Source organism: Callospermophilus lateralis, chromosome 15 (genome assembly GCF_048772815.1).
Source record: "Callospermophilus lateralis isolate mCalLat2 chromosome 15, mCalLat2.hap1, whole genome shotgun sequence".
NCBI lineage: Eukaryota > Metazoa > Chordata > Mammalia > Rodentia > Sciuridae > Callospermophilus > Callospermophilus lateralis.
In genome coordinates this window covers 70,108,599-70,135,042 of record NC_135319.1, presented here as the reverse complement: position 1 = coordinate 70,135,042, position 26,444 = coordinate 70,108,599, and the positions used below count along the sequence as shown (strand labels likewise).

Genomic DNA, 26,444 nt, shown 5'->3' with positions numbered 1-26,444 from the left:
TAGAGGGGCACTGGGAGACGAGGCTTCATGCAGTTGGCGAGTGTGGCGCCGTAGCCTCACATCTTTATACAGCTGCCCAGTTGTTTCTGGGGTCCTATATCCTATGGCATGAGGCCATAAGCAATAGCACAATCCTGGATTCCCATCACTAGACTAAGCAGGAGGATACTCAGGCCCAGCTACACACTTCCATCAGATGCGAGTCAGAACATTGTCTCTCCCTTCCCTTCCAAGACAGTGAAGTTTGGGGCCAAGGAGATTGCTGATTTCATTTTAGAAGTCTCTTTTGGAGATGGGAGTGACTGGCCTCTTGTTTTGAAGATAACATGGCATGAGAATATCTACAACCTATATAGCTAGTTATGCTGGACTGTTAGAAAAGAGGGGGTCTCTTCTGAGGAGACTTGGTCAGAGAGATTAAGACAGAAAAGTAAGATTTTATTTTATTTATTTTTAATAAGGGATGCTGGCTCTTTTGTTGTTTGTTTTTTACAAGGAGACTTTTTTTTTTTTTTTTAGAATTTTTAACATTTATTTTTCACTTTTTCGGCGGACATAACATCTTTATTTGTATGTGGTGCTGAGGATCGAACCTGGGCCGCACGCATGCCAGGCGAGCACGCTACTGCTTGAGTCACATCCCCAGCCCCTGAGAAGGAGACTTTTTAAAGGAAGACTCTTTTGCTTATCTAGATAAAATAATTATTGCAGACCTGAACTTTAGAATAAGAGAGTCACAGAACTGGGAACAGTGGGTGCACTCCTATAATCCCAGTGACTCGGGAGGCTGAGGCATGAGGATTGCAGGTTTGAGGTCAACCTCAGCAATTTAGTGAGCCTCTCAGCAACTTAGCAAGACAGACCTTTTCTCAAAATAAAAAGTAAGGGCTGGGGCTATAGCTTAGCGGCAGAGCGCTTACCTAGCCTGTATGAGGCACTGGGTTTGATCCTCAGCACCACATAAAAATAAACAAATAAAATAAAGACATTCTGTCCATCTAAAACTACAAAAAAATAAAAATAAATAAAAAATAAAGGGATATAGTTCAGTGGTAAAGCATCCCTGAGTTCAATCCCTAGTACCAAAAATAAATAAATAAATAAATGTAAAAAAATAAAGAATGAATGAGTGAATTAAAAAGGGAGTTACAGGAAAAGAACTGAGTCTAGGGAGTGACTGGTGGTGGCCAGGTCACACTCCTGGCCTCTGGCTTGTGTTCTGAAAGATGGATTTACAAGTTTAATGGTCGGGAGTTGGTGAGGATGGCTTACGTGAGACCTAGTGGCTGGCAGGGCTGTTCTTGCTTATTGGAAAGGCTTGTTCCCGCAGAGGGAGAATAGAACAACTGTTCTCAACAGGAGCCCATCGGCCCAGAGGTAACATTTGGTGGGACTGGTGGTAGGGGAGAAGTTACAGAGCCTCCTGACGAAATGCAGATAAGGCCTGGAAATTGAAACAGGTTAAATGATTGTAAATGGGAGAATTTTCTGCCAGAGGATGGTGGCTACTATTTACTAAACATATATGTTTCCCAGAGATCGTGCAAAGTAATCCATGTGCTTATATTATCTAATTGAATGACAACAAATCTGCTTGACAGATGAAGACTTACAGGTGACTTACTCAAGGCTACTCAGTAAGAGGTGGAGCTGGCTTCAAACTCAGGCCTCTCTACTTCCAAGATCAAGCTTTTGACCACTGCTTTGTGTGCCCTGGAAGTCCTTGGAGTGGGACAGACCTGAGATGTACGACTTGGAAACTATCAGTTGAAGTTTGGTGTAAAATGATGGGAGTGTTCCCTATACAAAGGTGTTTGCAGTTCTTTAATCCTTGTTTCAAGTTTTGTATTTTGAAAATATATCAGTTAGAGGATGATCAATGTTATTTTTTTTCTTAATAGAGTCACATTCCAACAGTAAAAGTCTCGTCTAGTTTACAATATTTTCTGTTACCTTTCATTCATTCTGCCTGATCCCACCACCTAGTGGCCAACTCTGGAATTGCAGGCATAATGCCCAGAAGGAAATAGACATCTGGCCAGCTAGCTTTGGAAAGTAGCCAAGCAATGACAAACCTTGATTCAACAGAGACTAAAAATGAGGAAGACAGAAACCCTACTTTTGATTTTCTGTGTGATACAAACCTAAAAGTTTCAATTTGGGGTGCCAACAGAACTATGTCCCATAGCTGTACTTATTTATTCCTAAAACTTGGTGAGGGAGGATTTCTGGGCCTGCTTTGCTCTCCCCAGTTACTTTTGCTGTGCCCAACAGCACTTCCTCCAACAACACTGAGATGGTCTCCTGCATAGTGTAATAGGATTCCATTTATTGATTCAGATTCTCCCATAAGGAGGACAGATCACAGCCTGAGTTTCCCCGTCTGTGAAATTCAATGGACTTGATACTGTCTGGGTTTTCTTATAGTGCCAATATTTTTGTGATTTAAAAGTTATGAAGAACAAAGGATCATCACTGCCTAGTGATGGAATATTATGCAAAAGGGAAAAAACATTTCAGGGAAGCAGAGTTCTTCTAGGCCTGCCTCAAATCCCACCATATAGGCAGAATGTGGCTGCCTCTGTATAAGGCCAACATTGTGCCCTTCCCCACCTCCCTTTCCCCACCCCACCCCCATTTCCTTTGGAAGGCGTAGAAAGCCCCCTTGTCTTGAATGTTTCCCTGGGAAGGGCTCTTGCTGAAAGAGTGCACACATAGCCAAGACTTTGACCTTCACCTTTGCCCTTCACTTACTTGGTGAAAAAAGAGTTCTTATCCTCCACTCTCTAATTTTTGGGATGGGGGGGAAAGCAGCTAGGGTTAGCAGGAATTCAGTGAAAATATAAATAGAAACTTGGTCTATAAATACTAATGCCCCCAAATGTCTGGAGGCATGAATCGTGGCAGGGCAGCAGGCAGTCACAAATCAGGAAGGTCTGGACATGCGTAAGCATTAGTCAGTTGCTTTGGTGTCTCTTGGGATGCTTCTAACTTACCAGTGGGGCCTGGAAAAACCCTCTTTCTGGGCTCTAGCAGCACACTCCTTGTCTGCTGCCCTTGTACCCCTCTCTTGCTAAGCCTTCTTGGTGAGCAGACACATGAAATGGAGCTAGGTAATGCTGCCTGCACTCAGACCTGGTATTCAGTCCAGCAGTGTGTGACCTGGGGACATCCACAACATATCTATTTATCCCCTGTGCCTAGAATATTACCTGGCACATTACAGATGCTCAACCAGTATGTAGCAAGCATGACTGAATGGGTACCAGACTTCCCTGTCTTGCAGTCTGCAAAGGTAATTCAATTGGCCATGCATGGATTCTCCTAAGCCACAAATACTATGCAAATGAAAGTGGGATTATTCTTACCTACCAGGGTGAAGGTTTGGCAGGCATTGACATAGACTCCCTCATTATCCTCATTCCTCACCTCTGCTTTGCAGACACTGCATTTTCTTGGTCTGGGAGAAAGGCTGGATCTGAGACATCTTGGGAGGTAGAACAAGTACCTTCTGGAGCTTTGCTCCACAGCAGCACCCACCTCTCTGCGAGACGCAGCACTCATCCTTCTTAGTAGGAGGCCCACATGGTAGTGCTGACAAAGTTGTTCCCAGGCAAATATTTAAAACATAAATAAGAGAAACAAAGACAAGAAAGCTGTCTTTACCTCTCAAACAAGCAATATAGGTGAGCAAGGAAGATGGAGCACCGATCCAGGAGTCAGAAGTGGATTCCAGGGCCAGGCTGCCTCAGTTTCTGTAGGGTCATCCCAGAGAGCACTCTGGGCCTCTCTAGATCTCCAGTGGGGTTTAGATGAGGGTAGTAATTCTTGGCCTCAAAGTATGTGAGCATTTGTCGTGGCCTTGTTAAAAATGAAGACTCTCACCCTGCCCATGTTTCCTTCTATTCTAATTTAGGGAATCCGGGCAAATCCAAGGATCTGTATTTGCAGCCAACTCTCTAAAATATCCCTTATTAAGGCCAACCAGGAGCCCTCACCTTCCCATGAGCACTGCTAGGCCCTGCATTTTAGTTACCTACATAAAATTACTCTCTTGAATTTCTCATAGTTTCTATAGGCGGGAACTCAGGCACTGCTTAACCTGATGGGTTTGACTGAATCTCTCATGAGGTGTAGTCCAAGCGTTTGCTTGACTGGAGTTGGTGGCTCTCTTGTAGGATGGTTCGCTTATGTGGCTGGCAGGTCGGTGCTGTGTCAGCAGAAGGCTTGGTTCCTGGCCACATAGTCCTCTCCTTAGGGCTGCTTGAGTGTCCTCATAACACAGCTCATCTTCCCTTGCGGTCTTTTAGAAGTCGTGCCATCGTTGGTTACACAGGTGAGTCTTTTCAGGCTAGGAGGGAAATGGCCACCAGGGGCCATCTTGGATGCAATCTCCATGAGTTCCCCAGTTATCTAATAATGCCAGTAGGTGGCAACTCTTGTCACTGGGTTTGGATTGGGGTAGAATTTGGAGGCAAGAAAGATAGCCAAGTTGGAGACCCTAGGCAGCATGACCTATAAGTGCAGAAGCTGCAGTGTTCACCCCAGAACTGGGCTGCCAGCCCAAATGGCCTTCTGAGTTCAAGCTGACCACTAAATTGCTATGTCCAGTGGGGCAAGGCATGGCCTTGTCTGAGCTCAGCGTTGACCTCAGGAATAAGGGCCTGGATGTGATTGCCTGTGGGGTCTCCTGGTTTTCACCTCCACCATCCACTTGGGCTGTATAGACATTGGCGAGACCACAGGCCGAGTTGTGTTGTGTGACCCCAGCCAGTGACCAGGCTGGAGCTGCTCCCCCAGCTCCTGACCCCCAAGCTTAAGACATGAGAAAGAAGGACATGGGTTGTGTCTGAGGGTGCTTGTGTCCTTTTAGGTAGAAATTGTGGTCCTTGGCCTTGAAGATCCAGGAGCTTGAGTATTTCTGAATATGCAGTTTTAGTGGCTTCACATTGCTCTGTGTGGCTTCTGTGGTCAAATCCTGTCACCTGCTCAGTCTCTTCTTGCACCACTTATGACCCACACCCAGTAACACCCCAGCCCCACCCCCACATTCACCCCTCTTTCCAATCATACCAAACTTCATCTTCTCACATGCGCCTGGTTTCTGACCTTTGCTAAGGCTCCTCCCCTTCCTGGAATATTCTTCCCATGTCTCTTTGGCTGTCTCCTGCCACTTATTCAGAACTGTCACCCTCCCGCGTGTCCCCATGATAACTCATACATTGCAGCACAGTGCCCACACATCCTGTGTCCTCTGCGACAGCGGGGACTGTGTCAATATTGATCACCATCACATCCAAGTCTCTGTGTAATACCTGGCATTTGAGAGGGACAGAATAAATGATGCCTGCTGACCCTATGCGTGGGGTCCAGGTGGGTTGAGATGTGCCTCCTGAGGAAGGTGGACCAAGGGGATACACAGTCCTTGGGACAAGGAAAAGAGAAACATAGCAAAAGAATTAAGAATGTAGGCACCTTCAGTCTACACGAAAAAAAGACACCACGGCTCTTCAAATCCCAGCTCTACCACTTAACAGCTGTGTGACCTTCAGCAGGTCACTCAGCTTTCCTGACCTTCAGTTTACCCGTCTGTAAAGTGGAAATAACAACAACATCTCATAGCCAGATCAAAGGTTGTTATGAAGATCCAATACTGTAATAAATATGAAGTTCATGCACAGCACTTACTGCAAGGTCAGGTGCTCAGTGCACGTTCCTGCTTTCTTAATATTATCATCATATCCTTGCAGAAAGTGGTTCTATGGTTGGTGGGAGGTTGTTGAATAGGGTCATCTGTCTGAGCTCAATTCTGCCCACAGGGCCAAGACTCAAGGCGTCCATCTCAAGCAAGCCAGGCAAACCCCTCTACTGGCACCGTCAAGCCTGTGCCTATAGGGCCTTTTTCCAGTGAGCCTCTGCATGCTGGGGATTTTCCTGTGCTTTCAAGCATCCAAGTGAACAAGCATCTCTGGGCCTGGAGTCTAGTCTGCCTACCCCATGGTGTCTCATTCAGAAGGCTGGGCCTTTCTATCACATCTCCATGCTCAGGCCCAGCCCCACCCTCCCCACTGTGGGCCATGCCACAGGGAGAGGCTGCCAGGGAGCTCTGCCCAGCATCCCACCGTCCTCTTTCCTGAGGGCAGCTCCCCTGCAGGGGAGGAGCTGAGGCTGCCAGGCTGAATGGGCCTTTTATTCCTGGGCTCCCACAGGGAGGGTACTAAGCCTCTGCCCACCACGCCCGCTACACCCACGCCCGTACAGAGCAGGGACAGCTTGGCCCTGGTGCCGGCCTCGCAGCTAACCACACTCTCTGGCCCCACTCTGTCTGGGTCCTGGAGGGCAAGTCCACCCCTCACCACAGCCCCAGCCCAGCTCTAAAGGGCAGCCCGTGTGGGGGGTGTGGAGGTGAGCCATATTTGCTGGAACCCTCAGACTGTGTGTGTGCACGCTCATGTATAAACGAGCTGGCTCAGAGGGAGATGGCCAGACACACACTCCTTGGCCTGTTCAGCACATGTCAGTTGCCTGCTGTGCACAGGGCTTTGTGCTGGGCCCTAAGGGTATGAGCGCCACTGTCTGCATGAGCTTGTGCTCTGTACTGAGGGAATCACATGAAGAGTGCGTCAGTAAGATCATCACAAATGGTGGCTACTCTGAGAAGGATACCATCCGGGCCTGGAGAAGTGGGGAGAAGCCTCTTGTGTTCTGAGTGGCCTGCCAAGGCCTTCCTGATGAGGTGACATTTATAATGCCATCTGAAGGCTGGAAGGCATTGGTGCACAAAGGGCAGTGGAGCAGGGTTCTGGGAAAGGGACGGTGTGCACACAGGCTTGGGGTGGGGCAGTGGGGAGGTTGTGGCATGGACACACCGGGGTGCAGTGAGGGGAGATGAGCTTGGAGGGGCAGCGTGAGCCTGATCTGCACAGCCTCACAGGCCATGGGAAGGGGTCTAGGTTTTATCTCCGTGCCCTGTGCAGTGGCTGGAAGCTTTAGGCCGGGGTTACATTTGAAGAATCTAATTCTGGCTGCCGGGTGAACGTGGATTGGGAGTGAGGCCAGAGACAGGATCAAGATTCAAGACTGACAGAAGGTCACCAAAGGACTCATGGGCTACTGACCTGATATCCAGTGACTTGACCCCACATTTTCGACAGTCCTGTGTGCCTGGCGCTGTGTGCTACGTGCTGGTTCTAAGCCATAATCCAGCCCCGAAATCCCTTGGGAATGAGAGAAGATTGCTGCTCAGGATGGACATGTGCCAGGGACACGGTGGTGTCCAGCCTGTGCCTATCAGCACCACACTCCATACTGGCCCCTGCTGCCTCCAACTGCACGGCCCGAGATTTCAGTTTTATTGAGCATTCCCACTGGATCGAGAGCAGAGAAGCACATGGGATGGGGTGGCTGAATCAGTCCAGGTTGGCGGGACACTGACCCAGGCGCTCAGCCCTGGCTGAGAGAAAGAAGATTTGTTCCCCATAGCCTGGCTCTGGGTGCTGAGTATGGGAACCCCAGGCCAGAATTCGGGGGCTCCTTTTCCCCTCCTGGATGTGCTGGTGTTCGCTGTCAAGCACACAATGGTGAGGAAGTTATGGTTTCCCTCCGTGGGGAATCCCAGGGGATTTTTGCCATTTCTGTTTCCTTGAGTGTGGGGGAGAACGGCAGGAGTGCTGGAGGGGGGACACTCACCTGTGTGAGTCACCCAGGGCCACCCCAAGGTGGGGCGTGAAGTGAATCACTGCTGTCATTGTTATGTTCTCTGCTGTTTGAACTGGGCCCATGGAAAAGCATCCCTCAGGGGAGCACGGGGAGCTGGTGGGGGAGACGTGGCACATTGATGGGGGAAGAAGATTCAGGACAGGCTGCTGCAGGGGTGTGTGGGAGGGGTCTGGCCTTGGGAGAGTGAGCCAGGTGGACAGACTGGGTGCCTGGGAAATGCTTACAGTGCTTGGCTTCCATGTGCCAGCAAAGAGACAGGCAGAGCCAGGTTGTACCCACACCCTCCCACGCCCCACCTACTTGACCTGGAATCATTGACTGTAAGATCCCATGTGTTCAGCGTTTATCATGGACTGGGATCTGTGGTAAATGTGTTTATATACTAGTTCACTGATTGCTGACAATAATCCTTTAGGCATATGGTCAGGCATATGGTCCCCATTTTGCAGCTTGATGAAACTGAGGTTCAAGTAGGTTTTAACTTGTCCCACGTCGTACAATAGTAAGAGGCAGAGTACTCATCAGGATTCTCCTGGTAACAAGAAATAGACCCATCTCACTGTGCCTTTAAAAGAAGGGAGGGAAGTAAGGTTCACATAATGAAAAATCAGGAGTAATGTCATCAGGCATGGCTGGATCTAGGTGGCCAAATATCATGTCTCTCAAGCTCTCAGCTTTACTTTCTTTTCTGTTGACTTTATTCTCGGGTGGATATCCCCCAGCTGGTGACAAGAGATACAAAAAAAAGATGCTCCCTAGAAGCCTGGGGCTTACAGTTAATGGGTGAGGAGCTGCTGTAAAAGGGGAGCAGAGGCTGGCAGGCAAAACCCATGGATGCCTGATACTTCAAGCCAGAAGCAAGGTCTTGACGTGATTCTAGAAGACAGAGAATCGTGGGTCAGAACTCAGCATGGAGTCGGGGCCTGGGGCTGCTGACAGAATCTCCTTCCAGAACCTGCGACTGCTTCAAGGCCTCACCCCAGCCCAAGTGAAGGGCAAGCCAGGCCGGGCACTGCAGGGGAGAAGCAGGATTAGGGGTGCTGCCTGAGCCAGGTGCGAGGCTGCAGGTGGGGGTGTGCCAGCTCAGCTGCACCAGGGCTGACAGCAGCCTTCCAGGGAGCACAGGGCCTGTGGTCCCCGCTGCAGAAGGTCAGAGGTGGCAGCATCAACAAGATAATCATGGGTCTGCCCACCTGCCACTCAGACCGCAGCAAGGCAGGGCTAACCCAGGTGAACACTGGGAGACCACACAACCAGGAAGTGGCAGAAGCACCTTGCAGGAAGACCAGGAAGCCAGCAAAGGCTGACTCCACCTTCTCCAGTCTTCTCCTGCTTCCCATGCACCTTGGTCAAGGCCTCTGTGCTGTGTCCTCTTCCCTAACTAGACCTATTGGTCCAGTGAAAAACTGATGCTTATTCATACTCAGGTGTGACTGGTTGCTAGAGGCTCACTGTGCCATTCTCCACGGAGAGGTTTATATATTGTAACCCAAATCTTAAATCTAAGAAAATAAATTCTAATTCTGTAATCTCAGGTATCCAAAAGGTAGGCTGTGGGTTGTAGGCATGCTTTCTACAGTGAGATATTCTTAGGGCCCACAGCGAACCCTACTTTTGGCTGCTTGCTTTAAACCATCACAAGTGCCAGGATAAGGGGCTGGGGTCGTGGCTCAGTGGTAGAGTGCTTGCTTAGCACGTGTGAGGCACTGGGTTCGATCCTCAGCACCACATAAAAATACATAAATAAAATTAAGTTATTGTGTCCATCTACGACTTAAAAAAAGGTATTTAAAAAAAAAAAGTCCTAGGATGATTCTGAATTGTACCAACTTGGTTTCCTTGTGGACTGGGGGCTAATACCAGCCTCTCTGAAATCAAACAGAATGGAGGGCTTGTTTGTTTGGTTTTTCACAGTGAAGGAGGGACCATCAGCAGATTCTTGCAATATATTCTCTTTGCCCTCCTCTGCCCTAGGTTCCTTCCTGTGTCAAAGCTCCACTCCAGCAGTTGGTCAGCAAACACGTTGTCAGAGGCACCCTCTGAGGGCAACTGGATTCAAGCTCATGGCTGGCCTGGCCCACTTCCCACAGGGACCCAGGTCTTTAGTCTGCAGAGTGGGGGGCAGGATACTTAACTACCCACCCCTGCCCAAGAATTGCCTGTGTTCTCCCTTGAAGAGAGGGTCCCTCTATGACCATCACATCTTTCTTATACTTTTGTCTCTTGGGTGCCACATTGGCTAGCACAGCCAGAGAGGGCACCCCCGCCCGCTTCACTCAGCCACTTAGCACTCAGACCCTCCCAGCTTACCTCACCCCCCTTGGGCCCCAGGGAGCCTGGTGCACTCTTTCCCTGACCCAGAAACTTCCCTCTCCTCCTGAAGACATCAGGCAGCTCCTATGTTCATTGTACCCAGGGCCAGGCCAGGTATCACCAGGGGCACAAGGAGGATAGAAGATTGTACCTGCCCTCAGGCAATGGCAGTCAGCTAGGGATAGAGACTGGCAGGCAACCAGACGGCTCTGTGTTCTCTCCCATAACCTCCTGCAGTGGGTCGAATGATGACCCTAAAGAGATGCCCAAGTCCTGACCCCTGGAACTTGTGACTAGGACCTTCTTTGGTAAAAGGGTCTTTGCAGATGTGATTAAGTCAGGGGTCTCAAGGTGAGATCATCCTAGATTTACGATCACAGTGACCAGGGTCAAAATGAGGAAAGACCAAGGGAGATTTGAGACAGAGAAAGGAAAGGCCAGGTGTGGGTGGAGGCAGACTGGAGTGATGCACCTCAAGCCAAGGAATGTTTGGCACCACCAAAAAAGCCAAAGGGCCAGGCCTCTGTAGCCTTCAGAGGGACCTTGGCCCTGCTGACCCTGGACTTCAGATCTCAGGCCTCCAGAACTCAGAGAAAATAAATCCCTGTTGTTTTAAGGCACTAAGTTGGTGACAGTTTGTTACAACAGCCCTAGGAGGCCTGTATGCTCCCCTTTCCTTTGTCCTCAGACCCCCATGAGAAGGGCAGGAGTGCTGTTCCTGAGGAGCAAGGCTGCTGGACTCTGCAGCTGTGGGCCTCTGGGCCTTTCTGTGGTCTCCTCTGATTCTGACCCTCCAGGCTCTCAGGGCAGCACTGAGGAGAGAGGATTGAGAGGCACCTGGGAGAGCTGTCCCTCCCCAAGTCCCCAAGCCCGGGGACTGCTGACACTGTGGCTATAAACCAGGGGGAACTCTTAATTGGATATTCCTACGGAGAGATATTCCCGACATTCTCCAAGATAGCAAGGGAGAGAGGACAACATGGGTGATTGCGAGGCACTGGGATGTTGACACAGGGGTAATGGGCATTCAAGGAAGCTTTGCAAAGCAGCGGCACAGAACGCGAGCCTTAGCCAAGGATGGGAAGGGTTCCCAGGGCACTTGGAATAGAACCGCTCCCTTTTTTTGTGGCTCACAGGCTACTATCTAGATTCTTTTCTGTCTTCCAACATATTCAGTTCTTCCTGCCTCAGGGATTTTGCTGTTGTGACTTCCTCTGGCCAAGTCCTCTTGCCCCAGAGCTTTGCACAAATGTCTCCTCCTTGAAGTTTTCACTGACCCAGGTATGGCGGTGCTCACCTATAATCCCAACTACTTAGGAGATCAAGGCAGGAGGATTGCAAGTTCAAGGCCAGCCTGGGCAACTTAGCAAAGCCCTCTCTTAAAATAAAAAATAAAAAGGACTGGAAATATAGCCCAAGGGTAGAGCACACCTGTATTCAATCCCTTGTACCCAAAAGAATTTCCATTGAACCTCTGAGACAATTCCCCACCAATCTGAATTCTCCCCCAGACACCTATTTTTATTCCCTCGGTAGAGGCTGGGGGGGACCTATACATCTTACCAAACTACTTACTTGGTATGAAAAATATATATATTGCCCCTCCTTCCCAAACAGCATGTGAGGTCCTTGAGAGCAAAGCCTCGTCCGTCTGTCTGTCACATTCACTGCAGGGCTTTGAGCAAGCCCAGCACAGCAGACCCCACCAAGACTGTGCTGGGTGAGTGGATGGACAGATGGATGTCTTTGAATAATGATTCCAGATGATTATAAAATAAAATTTAAAGAAAAGCAAGGAAGAGGGAGTTAAACATGCTGGCATAGACAGGTATATCTCCTTCCTTCCTCCCTCTTTCCCAACCTTCCTTCCCTTTTTCCCTTTCTTTCTTTTGTTCTTGAGATAGGGTCTTGCTATGTTGACCAGCCTAGCCTAGAATGTCCGGGCTCAAGCCATCCTCCTGCCTCAGTGTCCTGAGCAGCTGGGACTACAGGTGTGCACCACCACGCCTGGCTGACACTGTGTATCTTGACGAGGAGAGGCTACTGGGAATAGATCAGCCTGTTCAGACCACAAGGGATTCTCTCATCACCCCTGCAGCCAGTGTGCCCCATGGCCCCTGCACACCTGGGTGCTAGCTTGTTTGTAGAACATGCACCTAGTCCATGGAGGTGGCTTCTGAACTCTTCATAGCTGGAGTGGGCCTATCTGTGCTGTGCTTCTGCTCTTCCAGGGAAATCAGGGATGGTTGCAGAATCTGACCCCCAGATTCTCATGGAGGACCATAGATTTCACTTTTTACCTAGAGGCTGTGGTTGGCCCAGTGGGTTAACTGCTCTCATCTTCCCTTACACACCGGTGAAACCCAGAGTCCTCACATCATGGCTCGAAAGACCTTATATGGCCTGAGCCCATAGAACCCTCTGGATTCATTGCCAACACTCTTACCCTCATTTTCCAAGCTCAAAACCCTGAGGTGAAATCCCAACTCAGCCATCTCTCTGAGCTGCCATCTCCTCCTGTACAAGATGGACCTAGTAAAAGTACCAGACACAGCCACACAGCCACGGAGGCTGCACCCCTGGGTGCCAGCTTGTTGGTGGAACATGCACAGGCAGGACTTGGACACAGGCCCCTTGCCCAGGGCCGCCTGTTCCGTCCACGCCTGGCCCTGAGTGGCAGGCATGCCTGCAGACTGCAGGCTCCAGCTTTCTTTCTCTACTTTCAGGAGCGAGTTAAGTCTATTTAAGGCTGAGCCAGGTCTGTTTCAGGCCACGTGTGATCTGCCTTATGATTCTTATCAAATTTCTGGGGCAGCATCCGCAGGGCTTTGAAGACTCTGGCAGAAGCAGAGCGTCGCCATAAAGAGGCTGAATTACATTTACAAGAGGCCTTTACTGCCCTGTGGTCTCGGTTTCCTTAATGGGGATTTTCCTCCACCCCCTTTTTCTCTCTCCCTTTTAATATGGTCACCCATTCGGCTTTCAGAGTGTGGTTTGGATTCCTCCAGAGAAGTCAAGACCGTGGAATCCCTCCCTCCCTCCCTCTCTCCCTCCCTCATTCCCCACTGGCTGACTGTGCCAAAGCCCCAAGAGAAGGAAGTGTTGCTCCTGTCAGGGTTTCAGCAGCAAAGAGGGCAGTCCGGTGGGGACCCGAAACACACATGGGGATTTGGCTTGTGCAAAAATTCTCCTCCGACTTCACACCCAAGCAGCAGACCATGAGCTTGTTGGGGGGACTGGACATGCTGGTGGCAAGGTGGCCTTGCTTGCATGAGTAGATGCAAAGGGCAAATGGGGTCCCGTGCTCCAGGGCCAGTGTGACAGAGTCAAGGGGAGCCTCCTGCCTCCTGCCCACCTTGCCCATCCCTCTCTTCTGGGGGCCTGAGTGTTCCTTCCCTGTTTTTTGGATCTGTCCCTGCTGTTAAATAAAGAGCAACATCTACTTCTTCAGGATACAAGGCTCATCTAGGGGTACGACCAGCTTTGGGGTGGGGGCTGGGAGGGGGACCCAGTGTGTCTCCCCATCTCCCTCCTTTCCTTTTTGACTTTGGGTGGGATGAGAAAGAGCAGGAGCGCCATTTTCAGAGGATGAGGCTTCCTCCCCTGTGGTTTCCTCCAGTCCTCAGATGCTCCTTCATACCCCTTGATGACTGGTGTCAACTGGGTCTCGGCCACCTCCAGCTCCTGATGACTCAGGTGGAAGGCTAGTCCTGGCTGCCTGTCATTTTGTCAGTCCAGAGAGCAGGTCTGCTCATGCCACGTGTTTGTGTTCACAGAGTCCCCATGGCTGCCCACACAGGCTCTGTGGCATGTGGGCAGTAAAGCAACAGGCAACCAGAAAAGAGCAGGAGGCAAAGAGGCAAGGAATACCAGATCTGTGACATCTTCCCCTATGCAAAGCAGCCATCACCAGTGCCTTGAGACATCACCTTTTATCTCCTTTCCAAAGGAGCATGTGGCAGAGTGCTTTGTCTTGGTGACATGGTGCCATCTACACAGATAACCTGTGCACCGACTCTAGAGAGCCCAGAGGAGGGAGAGCTTGGGAAGAGGCCCAAGCAGGAAGTGAGCCAGTGTGTGCTTACTGAGCATGGGCTCTATTCCAAGGCCCCTGCCAGGTGGAACATGTGGGGCAGACAGAGCCTGAGCTGGAGGCCAGGCTTGGTATGGAAAACCAAAGGCTTCAAGCAGGAAGCAAGTCACACATGCTGTGACATGCTTATGGGTTCCACTGTCTGACCTATGCAAGGCTTGTTACCAGAACTGTGGAAACCAGAGTTTCTCTGCTTCTTCAGGCAGGTGGGGTCTGCATAAGCTACAGGCCTCTACAGCTGAGAAGGCCCGTTAGCCCATTTATTTTCCACTACCATTGAGTGATGTGTTACAGTTCTTTCTGGCAGGGTAGGCCTTCCAGTGATGCAGCAGGCCCCAGCAGCTCACCACCAACTTCTTTCTGGGTTCTTGTCTGACCAGGATTTATTCAAGTGTGAATAGAAACAGAGCTCCCACAGGGTGAGAGGGGATCTGATAGCAGGTTGCCACTTGCGTGTGCTAGTCTAGAGGTTTATATAGCACTTGGGTCAATGCTATTGGTCCAGATTTATGCTAATCAGGGTTTGGGAAAGTATCAAAGCTGTTGGTTAGCACTGCAGTCTCCATTCTGGTCTGCCCCACTTGGGTTTTCCACTGCTTGTTTGGAAGTGGGAGGTTGAGGTTGTCTGATGGTAGATGTTTGGGGGTTCTGGGCTGCATACTGGAGGGAGCAGGCCTCTGCACCAGGCCCAGTCTGGCTGCTGCAGGGTGACCCGTCAGTGGGCCCTGGTTTGCCTCAGCCCTGGCTCACCATACCTCAGGCCCATGGCGGCGTGGCAGGCTCCTAGTGGCCAGGGCCTGTGCTGGTAGCCCATACTCTAGCCCTCCTGGGCTGCTGCTCCTCTGCCACTTCCCAGCAGGATTAGCAGGTTGGTTGTGCAGCTCAGCGGTCAAGGAGCCATGTCACTATGGTGACAGGGAAATCAGGGATGGTTGCAGCAATTGCTTCATGTCCCCATGTCCCCATGTCCTCTCTGTTCCCTTCTGCCTACCACAGACTCCTTATAGGAAGTACCAGCACCCATGAACACACATAGCCAGAGGGGCTAGAATTAATGCCCTCAAAAGAAGCCCTCAGTGACAAGCAGGAAGTTGGTGGGTGGTTACCCCAGCCTCCCTAGCCTCCCTAGCCTCCATGGACTCCCCAGCCTCTGCAAGGATGCCCCTGAGGTGTGTCCCCTGGAATTGCCCAACAGAACGGAGCTCCAGCCCTTGGAGATAACTCTTGATCTCTCTACCTTCTGCCTTATTCTCCCTCTCCCCTAAGGATGCCTCCGCGGATGGCCTCCCACATAATCACTAGGATTCAAATTCTTATTTCTAGGGCTGCTTCCATGCGAACAGCCTGAACTAAGGTCATTGCCTTTCTTAGTACTTCACTTGGACCTTGGCAGAAGAAGCTTGAGTGGATTAACATGCAGTGGAATTTGCTCGCATGCAGTGGAAATGATCTTAATTAGGAACCCTTCAAGTGCAAGTGATGAAACTTTATCTCCAACTAGTTTAAATAAAAAAGATTTTTTTTTTTTTTTTTTTTGCTTTACACAAGTGACAAGTAGCAGGATGATCCGAGGTCCAGGAACAGCTATATCCAGCTGCTGAAATGATATCAAAGGAATCTGGCCCTGGTCATTTCTTGCCTTTGATTTTTCAATCATTTAAGAAGCAATTATTGAGCACCTACCTGTGATAGGCACAATTCCTTTCTCTCATTTTGTTTTCTTCTCAGGAAATAATAAACTCGGCCACTAGAGGCACTAGCCTTTCATTCAGGGGCTTAGCAACTGTGGAAGAAGGAAGTCTCAGGGCTTACCCTCATTGGCCCATATCAGGGGTGCCCATCCCTGAGCCAATCACCGGTTGACTAAGCTGAGTCACATGCACCATTTGCCGTTGGCATGTGGTTAGCTCCATTGGCATCCCAAGGGCTAAGAATGGAGGTGGCCTTGCCCAGATTGGGATAACAGACGCATGTTGTAGCTCCAGGTCAGCACTTCCACCACGTGCTGGGCTTGCTGGACCTACCATGGGTCACCAGTGGTATAAAATACAGTACAGTGTGGCCAGTGCCCCAGGAATGGGCGTATTGCGGATGTTCTGGAAAGAGAAAGCTCGACCATCAAGGAAGCTTTTCTGAAAAGGAACGTTGACCCTAGCCCACTGGGCCGCTGGGCACAGAAGTGTCAGTTGCATAAGACCTTGACTGTCAGAGTTAAGGTTCTGAATTTAACAGTCTGGAAAAGGATTGTGCACCAATGTATTTATCATGATTGAATGTGGCCAGGGCAGAAGGACCTGCTGGAAAGGTCTGACGAGTGGCACTTCCTGTAAGCCTTGTCCATACCTGTAGGAAGATGTACCAACACAGCTGGCAGCAGCCCGAATGGCTGGAGGCTGTGTGTACAGAAAGCCCAGGCAACAGTCACACTGGGGCAGCCATGATCCCTTGGCGTTGGCTTGTGCCCGCCCTGGAAATAGCCACCCACCTACACTAAGAATAGAAATTCCTGCCCAGTTGGCAGAAATGTATGTCGATTTCTCAAGGAGGGATGGGTCTGAAAACAAAACATAGCATGTGGGTTGGGCCATACTTTATGTTTATTTGTGAGGTCATTTAGAAGCCACACCCATGTCAGGCATTGATCCTACCATTAGACCCAGTCAAGGTGACTTGGCCAAGTCCTTCGTTGAAGCCCAAGATGGCAGCCTCCAGGGAGAGGCCCTGGGCTCTCAGCCTTGATCGCCTCCTGCCCCTCAGGAGAGGTGACCATTCCTCTTGTTTCCTCGACAAGGGGGAGGGAAATGAAAAGATCCTATGATGGCTTTAGCCAGAATGTCTGGCTCACAAACGTCTCTCTTCCAGGCAAGATCCTCTTCCGGAGAAGCCACATCCGGGATGTAGCTGTGAAGAGGCTGAAGCCCATCGATGAATACTGCCGGGTAAGGGTGTGTCTGGGAGTGGGGGTGGACCCTCTGCCTGAGGGGCTGTCTGTCTGTGAAGGAGGCTGTCTGTACAAACACTTCTGAGGCCTGGCTTTGCTTGGCCAGTAGGATGGAAGTGGGTGGCCCACCAGGAGGGGTCACTATCCTTTCAGAACACAGCCATGTTTACAAAGTGCTGTTTTAAATCACTTCCACTGGCTTGGGACCTACATGAGAGGCCTCCTGCTGAAGGGATTTGCGTGTGGCATTTTGCTGGACATGGACAATTGTTTCTTTGAATTCCTTTTGGGATGTTGTTGGAGTCAGCTCTGAGTTTGGGGGCATCTGGAATACACATTTGTTTATTCACTTAAGCTTTATAGATGCCAATGTTCATATACACATCTTTAGAGATGCAAATGCTCTCTCTCTCTCTCTCTCTCTCTCTCTCTCTTTCTCTGTGTCACACACGCGCACAGCTGGCAGCAGCCAGCTTGCATACACACACTTGCGCATAACTAGAGCAACCAATACCAAAGAGTAGACAGGAGAGTGACAGCAATGTCATGAGCCAGAGCCCATTTGTCCTTCTGCTTTGATTAGAGCCCTGCAGTGAGGATGGGAGGCCACTTCATGTCCTTGGCACATGACCTCTGGATGGCCAAACTGCCTGGGTTCAAACATCTGGCTAGTTTTATGAACTTGGGCAATTTACTTAACTTCTTGAGCCTCAGTTTCCATGTCAGTAGGAAGGAGAATTGTCCCTCTTGCAGAGAGGGTGACCATGGAGATGGAATGAACTGGCAATCATCAGGCCTACTGTTTAGCTCAGAGGAAGCTTTTAGTAGATAATTTTGTTATTACAAATTACAAGGCACAAGCATTTTATTTGCAAATTAAAAAAAACTTTATTAAAAGCATATAAAGGGCTGGGGATGGTGGAACACACCTGTAATCCTTGCAATTTGGGAGGCTAAGGCAGGAAGATCACAAGTTCAAGGCCAGCCTGAGCAATTTAGTGAGACCCTGACTCAAATAAAAAGGGCTGGGGACATAGCTCAGTACCCCTGGGTTCAATCCCTAGCACTGCAAAAGGAAAAAAAAAAAAAAAAAAAGTAAATAAAGGGCTGGGGTTTAGTTCAGTGGTAGAACACTTGACCAGCAAATGTAAGGTGGGTTGAGCCCCAGCAGTGAAAAAAAAAAAAATTAAAGAAAACAAAAGCAAATAAAAACAAACCAATAAAAAGCAAGCATTAAATAATGTTACTTCTGTATACCACTGGCTTTAACAGAAACAATTTTGTTTTGTGGAATTTGACTTAAAAATATTAGGGAAGCAAGTATGGCATAATGCTTTGTTCCAAATGTGGTCATTAACATAAGAACTGCAGTTGGATCCCAGGGCCCCACTCACGAGCTGTGTGACCTGGTACAGTTGCTTTATCTCTTTTAGCCCCAATTTCCTCATCTGAAAAGTGAGGATAGAGATCCTGTCTCACAGAGTTGAGGGGGAGGAGGCACAGCACACCGTTTCGACTCCTGAAATGCCCTGTCCTTACACAGAACTGTTACCTGTGGAGTCCCCTTCTACTCTGACATTTTATAATTCTGAATCATTATGCCTGGCAATAAATGTTTAAATAAGAACCAAGTTGCTAAATTTATTAACTGTGGTTCCCAAACCTCTAGGAAGACAAATGTTCCCAAACAATTTCATTAAACCAGAATTTGAATTTTGTGCAGATTAAACTTGGGTCACATGTTCTGCCTTGTCCTAAAAGGATGCCCAGAGGGTGAATTCCCCCGAGCTAGATTCCCTCTTCTTCAGATCAATATTCATTTTTTTTCTTTAAAGAGCATGCACTGTTTCCGGTTAATTGATGCCTCAGCCTGAGCTTTCATTTCTCTTTATTCCTTTCCCAGGAAGTTAAATAGATGGGCAGAGCTAATGGAGGAGGGGGCAAAGGGCGGGAGGAAGCCTTTTCCAGCTAGGATTTATGGCTCAAATCAGTCTCAGCCTCTCTGAGCTGGGGAGCCAGAGGCCTCTGCAGTTGAGCTCTGTGGAAATGTGTCTCCTGGATCAGCCAGAGGAGGAAACTGATAGCATCTTATCTCTTAGGATCAGGCTTTGAATGGGACTCCTGATTCAGAGGGTGTCTGGGGCTCTAATGTGCTGCTGGTGGCTGGGGGAGCCAACAGAGGGGGTCCTCCCCACCCGACTAGCACAGTTCAGAACTGCTCTGAGCCAGACCATGAACAGTGTCAGGGGTTTGCCAGGCAGACAGCCTCTCACAGGCAGGAATTCACTCTAGAATGCAGTGGAGAGGGGACAGGGCAGACTGACCTTTAATTCTGCTGAACTGAGAAGCTGGGATCTGTGGTCTGATTGTCTGAGAAACCCCTGACCCGGGAACAGTCAGTGGGGAGCAGCCAGCAGCCATCCATGGCCACTGTCACCCAGTGTTGCATATTTCACAGCTCTGCCCCCAGATGGTCCAATCTATGACCACTGAGTTTTACTGCCCACCAAAGCCAACTTCATGGCCAGTGCCACGTGCAGCGTATTCTATGCCAGCCCTTCCTTTGTCCTTAGATGCACGCTACCTGGAGTCTCTAGAGTCCTTATTTCCAGCTCCCTGCATATCCAGCTCTGCGTGGCTAGCAAGCATCTTCTTCCTTGGGCCTGTGAGACAGCGTGGTCTCAGAATCTGGGATTTGGTGGGAATTCAAATGCACCCAAAATTATGAGCCCTGCTCTACATAAGGAGCAGGCAGATGTGAAAAGTCTGACCACACAGAGAAACTCCCCAGACTTTGGGCTCTCTGCCCTCATCAGCCAGCTAGTCCCTCCTCTAAGGGTGGTTTCATAACCCAAATCTCAGAATGTTCAAAATGTTGATTTTGAATGTATATGGAGCAGATTGGATGAGCATCATGGAAAATTTACCAAGCTCCAGCCTGACGATTGTTTTATGTGGCACTTAAAGGCCAGATGTCTAACAAGAGGGGTTCCAAAGGCATTTCTTTAACTCTGTAAATTAATTTAAAGGGCAACATGGTTGTGCGGTTACTATTTAATGGTTCTGGGGAGAGCAACAAGGTGAAGACTTTCATTTAACTGAACAAGCATGAGCTATTTAGAAGCTCAGACTACCAATTTTTTCTGTGACTCCATTTACCCTGTTCCTTCCGGGGACCTACAGGTTTGCAGTGTTTGTCCAGGGAATAAAATGAGTATCCCAATGGAAAGCATGTGTGTGAGGGAGAGTGTTCGAGAATGGTCAACTCACCTTTGACATCTTGGTGCCATTTATGCAAATCTGCATTTTCTGGTGTGTGTGACTATGACTTTTGCTGCCCCAGTAGCTGAGTTTATTTCTCTTATTCTTCTGTCCACAACACACTTGATTTCAGGGATGAAGGAATGGGGGACAGGAAGAACGAGCCCACCAAGAGGTCAGGCACTGAAGGCCACAGATCCCCTGGCCCTCTCCTTCGTCTCCCAGACTCACTTTGTCCCCACTTCCCAGATTGGAAACTGAGATTCTTACATACTGGCCCATCATTGGCTGTTCCCTTGGGGAGGGTAATCTTGAACTTGTGGTCCTTGTTCTGAGGGAGGGCCTGGGCCAGGAGTGCTGCTGGTGGGAGAGACTGAGGCATGGTAGGCTGAGGATTTCTAAGTTGGGCAGACTGATAAAGAGAGAAAATTCCTGAGGATGACACATCTTCCGTGAAGTGACCATTCATACCTCCTGAGTGGTCTTGTCCTTGGGGGACCCTGATCAGTAGAATTTCTCCATCTCCCCGACAGACCCAGGAAAGGTGTTTTCAGCCTAGGAGAAAGCTAATCCAGTTCCTGTTCTCCTTAGAGGCCCTCGAGGAGTCCCACTGCCACCGAGAATGGCTAAGTGTCTCAGCCAGGCCCTCTGGGGGCAGCCTCCAAGAACTGCTCCAGCCCCAACTCCTGCCTCTCCCCCACACGCTGCAGTCCAGTCAGCCAGACCTGAGCAGGCTGTTTCCAGCCAGCCAGGGCTCTGCCCCTTGGCCTGAGCTAATTTGCTTCCTAGGGACACATGCAACTTCCATAGTGGCCCCTCAGAGATGCCTCCTGTCTCCCAGGGAAGCTGAGCACCCTGCTGCACTGCCCCAGAAGGCACTCTGCATGTCTCTGCATATCTGTCCTCTGCAGGACTGTAACTTCCCCTTGACCTCTTCCCAGATAAGAAGCTCCTGGCAGGGGGTGGGGGGACATCTATTATCCTCCTGTCTTCTCTAGCAAGCAGGAAGGGTGGCCCCCAGTGACAGCATCTGCTGACAAGATGAAAAGGTCCCAGGAGAGAAAATTCCTCAGAGGATGACACCTCTTCCAGGCCCCAGTGTCCTGGGATCCCTTGAGAAACAGCTTAAACTGCCACCAAGAAATAGATATGATTGATATTTGAAAAGGAGGGGCTGCTAGGTCCTCAAAAGAGACTCTTGCATTTGAAATACTCTGGCTTACAGAAGTTCCATGAGACCCCAGCTTTCCAGGTAGTGATCTGGGAAGAACAGCCTGGGCAGGTCAGAGGCAGCCCCAAGGCCTGGAGAGCAGTCTGCCTTTTACCTGTAAGATTTTTGTTGATTGACAACTGGCACTTCTAGAAAGAGGGTAATGCCTGATCTTGTGTAAAGAGCAGGACACCCATGGTTGTTTTGCCAAATGCAGAACTTTGTCTTTTGCCCTGGGACAGACATTACCTAGAGAGCTGAGCTTCAAGGGAGCCAAGGACTGAGTCGTCAGCCAGGCCCCTTCCCATGCCACTTGCATTTCCAAAGTCTAGACTTTTGCTTCATGTATCTGTGCAGAGGTCTCAGAGACACATCACGCAGCCCCTGCTCCCCACCCTCCAAACCTGCTCCATAATGGGCCTGATGACACCTGCTGCTAAGAAAATGGTTTTGAGGGGCAGGAACTGGAGACTTTAGGGCAGTTCAGGACTGGAAAGGGGGGCTCCGGCAGCAGAAGTAGCTGACAGCAAACCTGGATGGCTCTCTTGTGCCTCTTTATCAGTCTGCACAAACTAGGCACCGGCCACCCACAGCCCTTCCCCGTTTCTCTTGACCTGGTATTAGCCACCTCCCCGGCCCAGATCTCAGAATGGCAGGACTGGAAAGGACTGGGGTTAGCTCAGCCAGCATCCTGCAGGGACACACATGCTTAGGAGCCCCACAGGGCCCCACTCCCTACCCAGGAGCTGAGGTGTGAGTCAGGTTCATTCTGGCCCTTCTGCATCCCAGGGCCTTTGGGACCCTCTGACCTCACCTGAGTCAGAGTCCTGTTGGAAAGGTTCAACAGATTGATTGACAAATCACTGATAAAGGGGCTGTGAATAGCCTTAGTGCCACAGCCTATTATCGCTAGGAGGACCTTCAGGATGTGTCTGATCTCGGTTGGCCCCAGCTGTGTTCCGTGAGGTGTCACCATGAGCAGTTCCAGCTCCACAGTCAAATCCCTGTGAATAATGTTGAGGCAGTAGAGCGCATGTGTCGCTGGGCACTGTAGTGCATGCCTGGAATCCCAGAGGCTTGGGAGGCTGACGTAAGAGGATTGTGAGTTCAAAGCCGGCCTCAGCAACCAAGTGAGGCCCTAAGCACTTAGAGAGATACTGTCTCAAAATAAAAAAGGCTGGGGATGTGGCTCAGGGGTTAAACCCCTCTGGGTTCAATTTCCTGTACCAGAGGGAGAGAGAATGAGAGGAGGAGAGAGAGGGAAAGAGAGCAGGTGTGAGCAGCCTATGAGTAGAGCAGGGGCCTGGATTCAGACACCTGAAGCAAAATGTTGATACTTAGAGTATAGCCTTGGGGAACTAAACTCTTTGGGCCTGAGTTTCTTCTATAGATTTGAAATTATCCCCAGACTATTAAAAAAAAAAAAAAAGAAAGAAAGAAAGAAAGAAAGGAAAGGAAAAAAAAAAAAAACTCTTAGCATTGACATGATGATTGGATTAGTTCCTAGGGCTTCCTCATTGTTACTAAACACTGGCCTAAAGAGGTTCCTGCAGGACTTTCCAGACACATTGCCTTGTTTCTGAACATGGTGATCTCCAAGGCCAGGATGGCACTGGGTACAGGGGCGGGGTCGACCTTCAAGGCCCCCCACATTTCACATATACCTATGGAACTCATCATACCCATCAAGCAAATTGTTCCATGAGATGTACTTTGGAATTCCAGAGCTACTGTATTTTAACCTGCAAGAAATGACAACCTGAGAGGTGAGGTGAGCTGCTCAGGGTCTCATAGCAAATCCATAGCTGGAGAATTGGAACAAGAATTAGGGTCTCTGACTCCCATTCCTATGCACAACACTCTTTTCACCCAACGAATGGTGGTGAAAATAATGTCATAACAACTAACATTTACTGAGTGTTTACTTAATGCCAGCTGAGCTCTTCCTATTCCTCATCTCACTTAACCTCTTAACAGCTAGGTTCCTTGTTGAATCCATTATGCTGAGCTCAGAGAAGGCAAGTAATACATCTGGCACCACACAGCCCAAGAATGGTAGAGCCAGGCCCCAAAACCTGGTCTTCCAGCAAAACCCCACTCAGTATACCTCATGAATGTCTCAGGCAGAACCTTACCCCTACACCAGGGGTGGTACTCCCGAAAATACCCATGTATCCAGCCCCATCACCCTGCGTTTCTCAGGATGTCTGAGTTTGAGGTTTCCCGGCCTCGGCTGTGGTTGCTGGCACAGCCCCTGATAGACTGCTCAGCACCAGCCTCTCCTGCCAAATGGTCTTGGCCAGAACTGGCTTTGACGGCAGCTCTGAAGGAAGCTGCTGTGGCCCAAGGGCCTCTTGTCAGCCTGAGATCAGGACAGGCGCTTAAGTGCTCCGTGCAGGGCTCCCTCTTAAAGAAAGATGCCATGGTCGGTCCACCCAAAGGCTCCTTTGTCTGAGGCCCTCACAGCCCACACGCTCATCCTCTGCCCCCGAACGCTGCTCTCTGCAGGCATGAAGAGCTCCTCTGTTCATGACCACGCGGGGCTGTGAGGCTGGGTGGCAGCACTGGGCTGGCTGGCGCTCTGGGCCAGCCAAAGCCTGCCCTCCCCTGCCCTGCGTCCCTCCCTCTGCCTTTGGGAGCTGTGGTCCTGCCCTGTACACAGCCCAGATTGCCGGCAATGGGTTCCCCACTGCTTCCCCCCCGCCCCCGTCCCAGCCCTTAGGTCCCCCCTGGGGCCTCCTGCCCTCTGTCCAGAGCCTTTACTCCTCATGTGCCTGACTTCCTTCTCTGACACGTTCTCTTTGTCCCTCCCTCTCTATGTCTGTCTATCTGTCTCCCTCAACTTTTCTGTTCCTTTTCTTTCTATCCTTCCTGGTGGAGAAAACAGGAAGTAGCCTGTGCGGTTAAATGCCCCCTTTGGGGACAAAGTCTACCCACCCTATATTCCGAGCAAGGGACTTGACTCTGACGCTTAACTCATTTATAACCTCATACTCCCGACATCCTCGGTGTGCCCATCCTGAACGTCAGTCTCCAGGACAAGATGTGGTGACACATCTTTAGCCATGCTATCTGGAGAGCAGGACTAGCCCTCCCGTCCCTATAACAGCAGGGACAGCCCCGTGTCCCCCACACACCGAAAGCCCTCACCGCGGTCGGATGAGTGGAAGTGGCACATGGGAGTTCATTGGCATGATGGGCTCTGGGGACCCTTGGAAAGCCAGGGCTCTAGAAGGAAAGTCTGGGGAGTTGCAGAGTGGCCTTGCCCCGTCTTGCCCCGTCTTGCCTGGCTGGGAGTTTGGCCCTGAGAAGGGCCTCCTGATCGACAGCGCTAGGTGACGGATTGGAGAAGAGCAGCTCTGCCAAGAGTCAAGCCACGGCTTCCCCTCCCCTGGGTTCTGCCCATGCCACCCAAGGCCACACGTGTTTTGTTTTATTTATTTATTTTTGCCTCCTCCTCATGTCCCACTGCTATTGGGCATCTGGCTTCACACACCAAAGCCCTGATCATTTATCCATCGTTCATTCACTCATTCATTAAACAATGTCCATTGAGTGCTTGCTCAGCCGCAGACACCCTGCTAGGACCTGGTGAAAATCAACAGAACAGACTAAAATCCCTGCCTGCGTGGAGTTTAACCCTGTGTGGTCTTTCCACCCTCCCTGGGAGCCTGCGGACAGGCCTCGTGGCCCTCTGAGCCTCTGTTTCCTCGTCTGCAACACAGGGATGGGAATCTTGCTCCCAGGGAGCCATCATGAGGTGGCCACATAGAGAGGCCCACCATGCTTAGCACAGGAGCCACCAGAGAAGGGCATTACATCTGAAGGCCCTCCAGGGAGGTGTGGGGTCCCGGGAGGCAGAGGCCTGTGACGGGGTCCTTCCATATGGACCTGGAGACTCCTTATCACACTCCTATGTTCCTGGATTCCAGTTCCAGGTTTCTCTTTCTTTTACTGTCGCCAGCCCTGGGTTCCCTTGTACACACCCCTCAGGTCTGCTTTGGCAGTGATCTCTTCTGTCCCTTTGGCCCAAGGGACCCTTCCTTGCCCCAGTATTTCTCCCCATACGGAATGGAGGAAGGGGCCCAGGAAACAAGGCTACACCTGGCCTCCCCTCATACCCTGCTTTTGGGTTGGCGGGGCTGTTGCACGCATGGAGCACCTGCGAGAGGACAGCACCACCTGAGACCACCAGCCCCGCCCCTCACCAGCAGCAGGTTCGTCCTCCCGGATGACTGGCCCACGCTGGCCACACCCTTGCCTTCACTGTTACTCCCCATGGGGTGCCCACTCCTCTCCTCTCTACTTCTCCAAATCCCTCCAGCCAAGGCCAGGCCCACTGAGCTGGAAGCCTTTCACCCCATCGCGGGGCACTGTCCCTCCAGGCATGCTCAGTGTGGCCAGGGAGCCCTGCTAGGTCAGGTGCCCCACACCCTCTCTCCTTCACTCTGTATGCCCAGGCCACATCAACCTTCCTCCAGTTCCTGGAGCCCCCACATTTGAACTCTGCCCACCTTGAGCAGTTCAATTTTTCCCAGGCTTTAGAATTCAGCTACAGAGTCCTTCCTGAAAGGCCCCCATCATCTTATGTCCTATCAAACTCCACCATAGCTCCCTGTTGTCTTCAGTAGCAGTCAATAAATAATTAATTGCACCATCAGTATTCAGAGAACGTGGCTATCTAGTGCAGCTGGAGAGGGGCTAATGGGAGGTCAGCCTGGTAAGACGAGGCCTCACATTGTCAGGTTCAGGAGCTCAGGCTTATCCTATGAGCAGGAGAAAATTCCTCCAGGGTTCATGCAGAAGGACCAGTCCCTGAGGGCCCTGAGACCTAGGGTTCAGTGTCAATGTGTTTTGCTTGGTTGGCTGCTTCATTGCTCAGCTGGTTGGATGGTTGATTGAATTAT

At 50.3% G+C, this 26,444-nt stretch overlaps 1 protein-coding gene across 2 annotated transcripts in view; it reads left to right on the top strand.

The window, feature by feature from the left end:
* Positions 1-26,444, top strand: part of Sh3pxd2a (SH3 and PX domains 2A) — a 215,985-nt gene that overhangs the window by 80,384 nt on the left and 109,157 nt on the right. For both annotated transcript variants that reach the window (XM_076835002.2, XM_076835000.2), the window contains exon 4: positions 16,988-17,064. In XM_076835002.2, the coding sequence (XP_076691117.1) occupies positions 16,988-17,064 (77 nt within the window). The remainder of the gene's footprint in view (positions 1-16,987; positions 17,065-26,444) is intronic.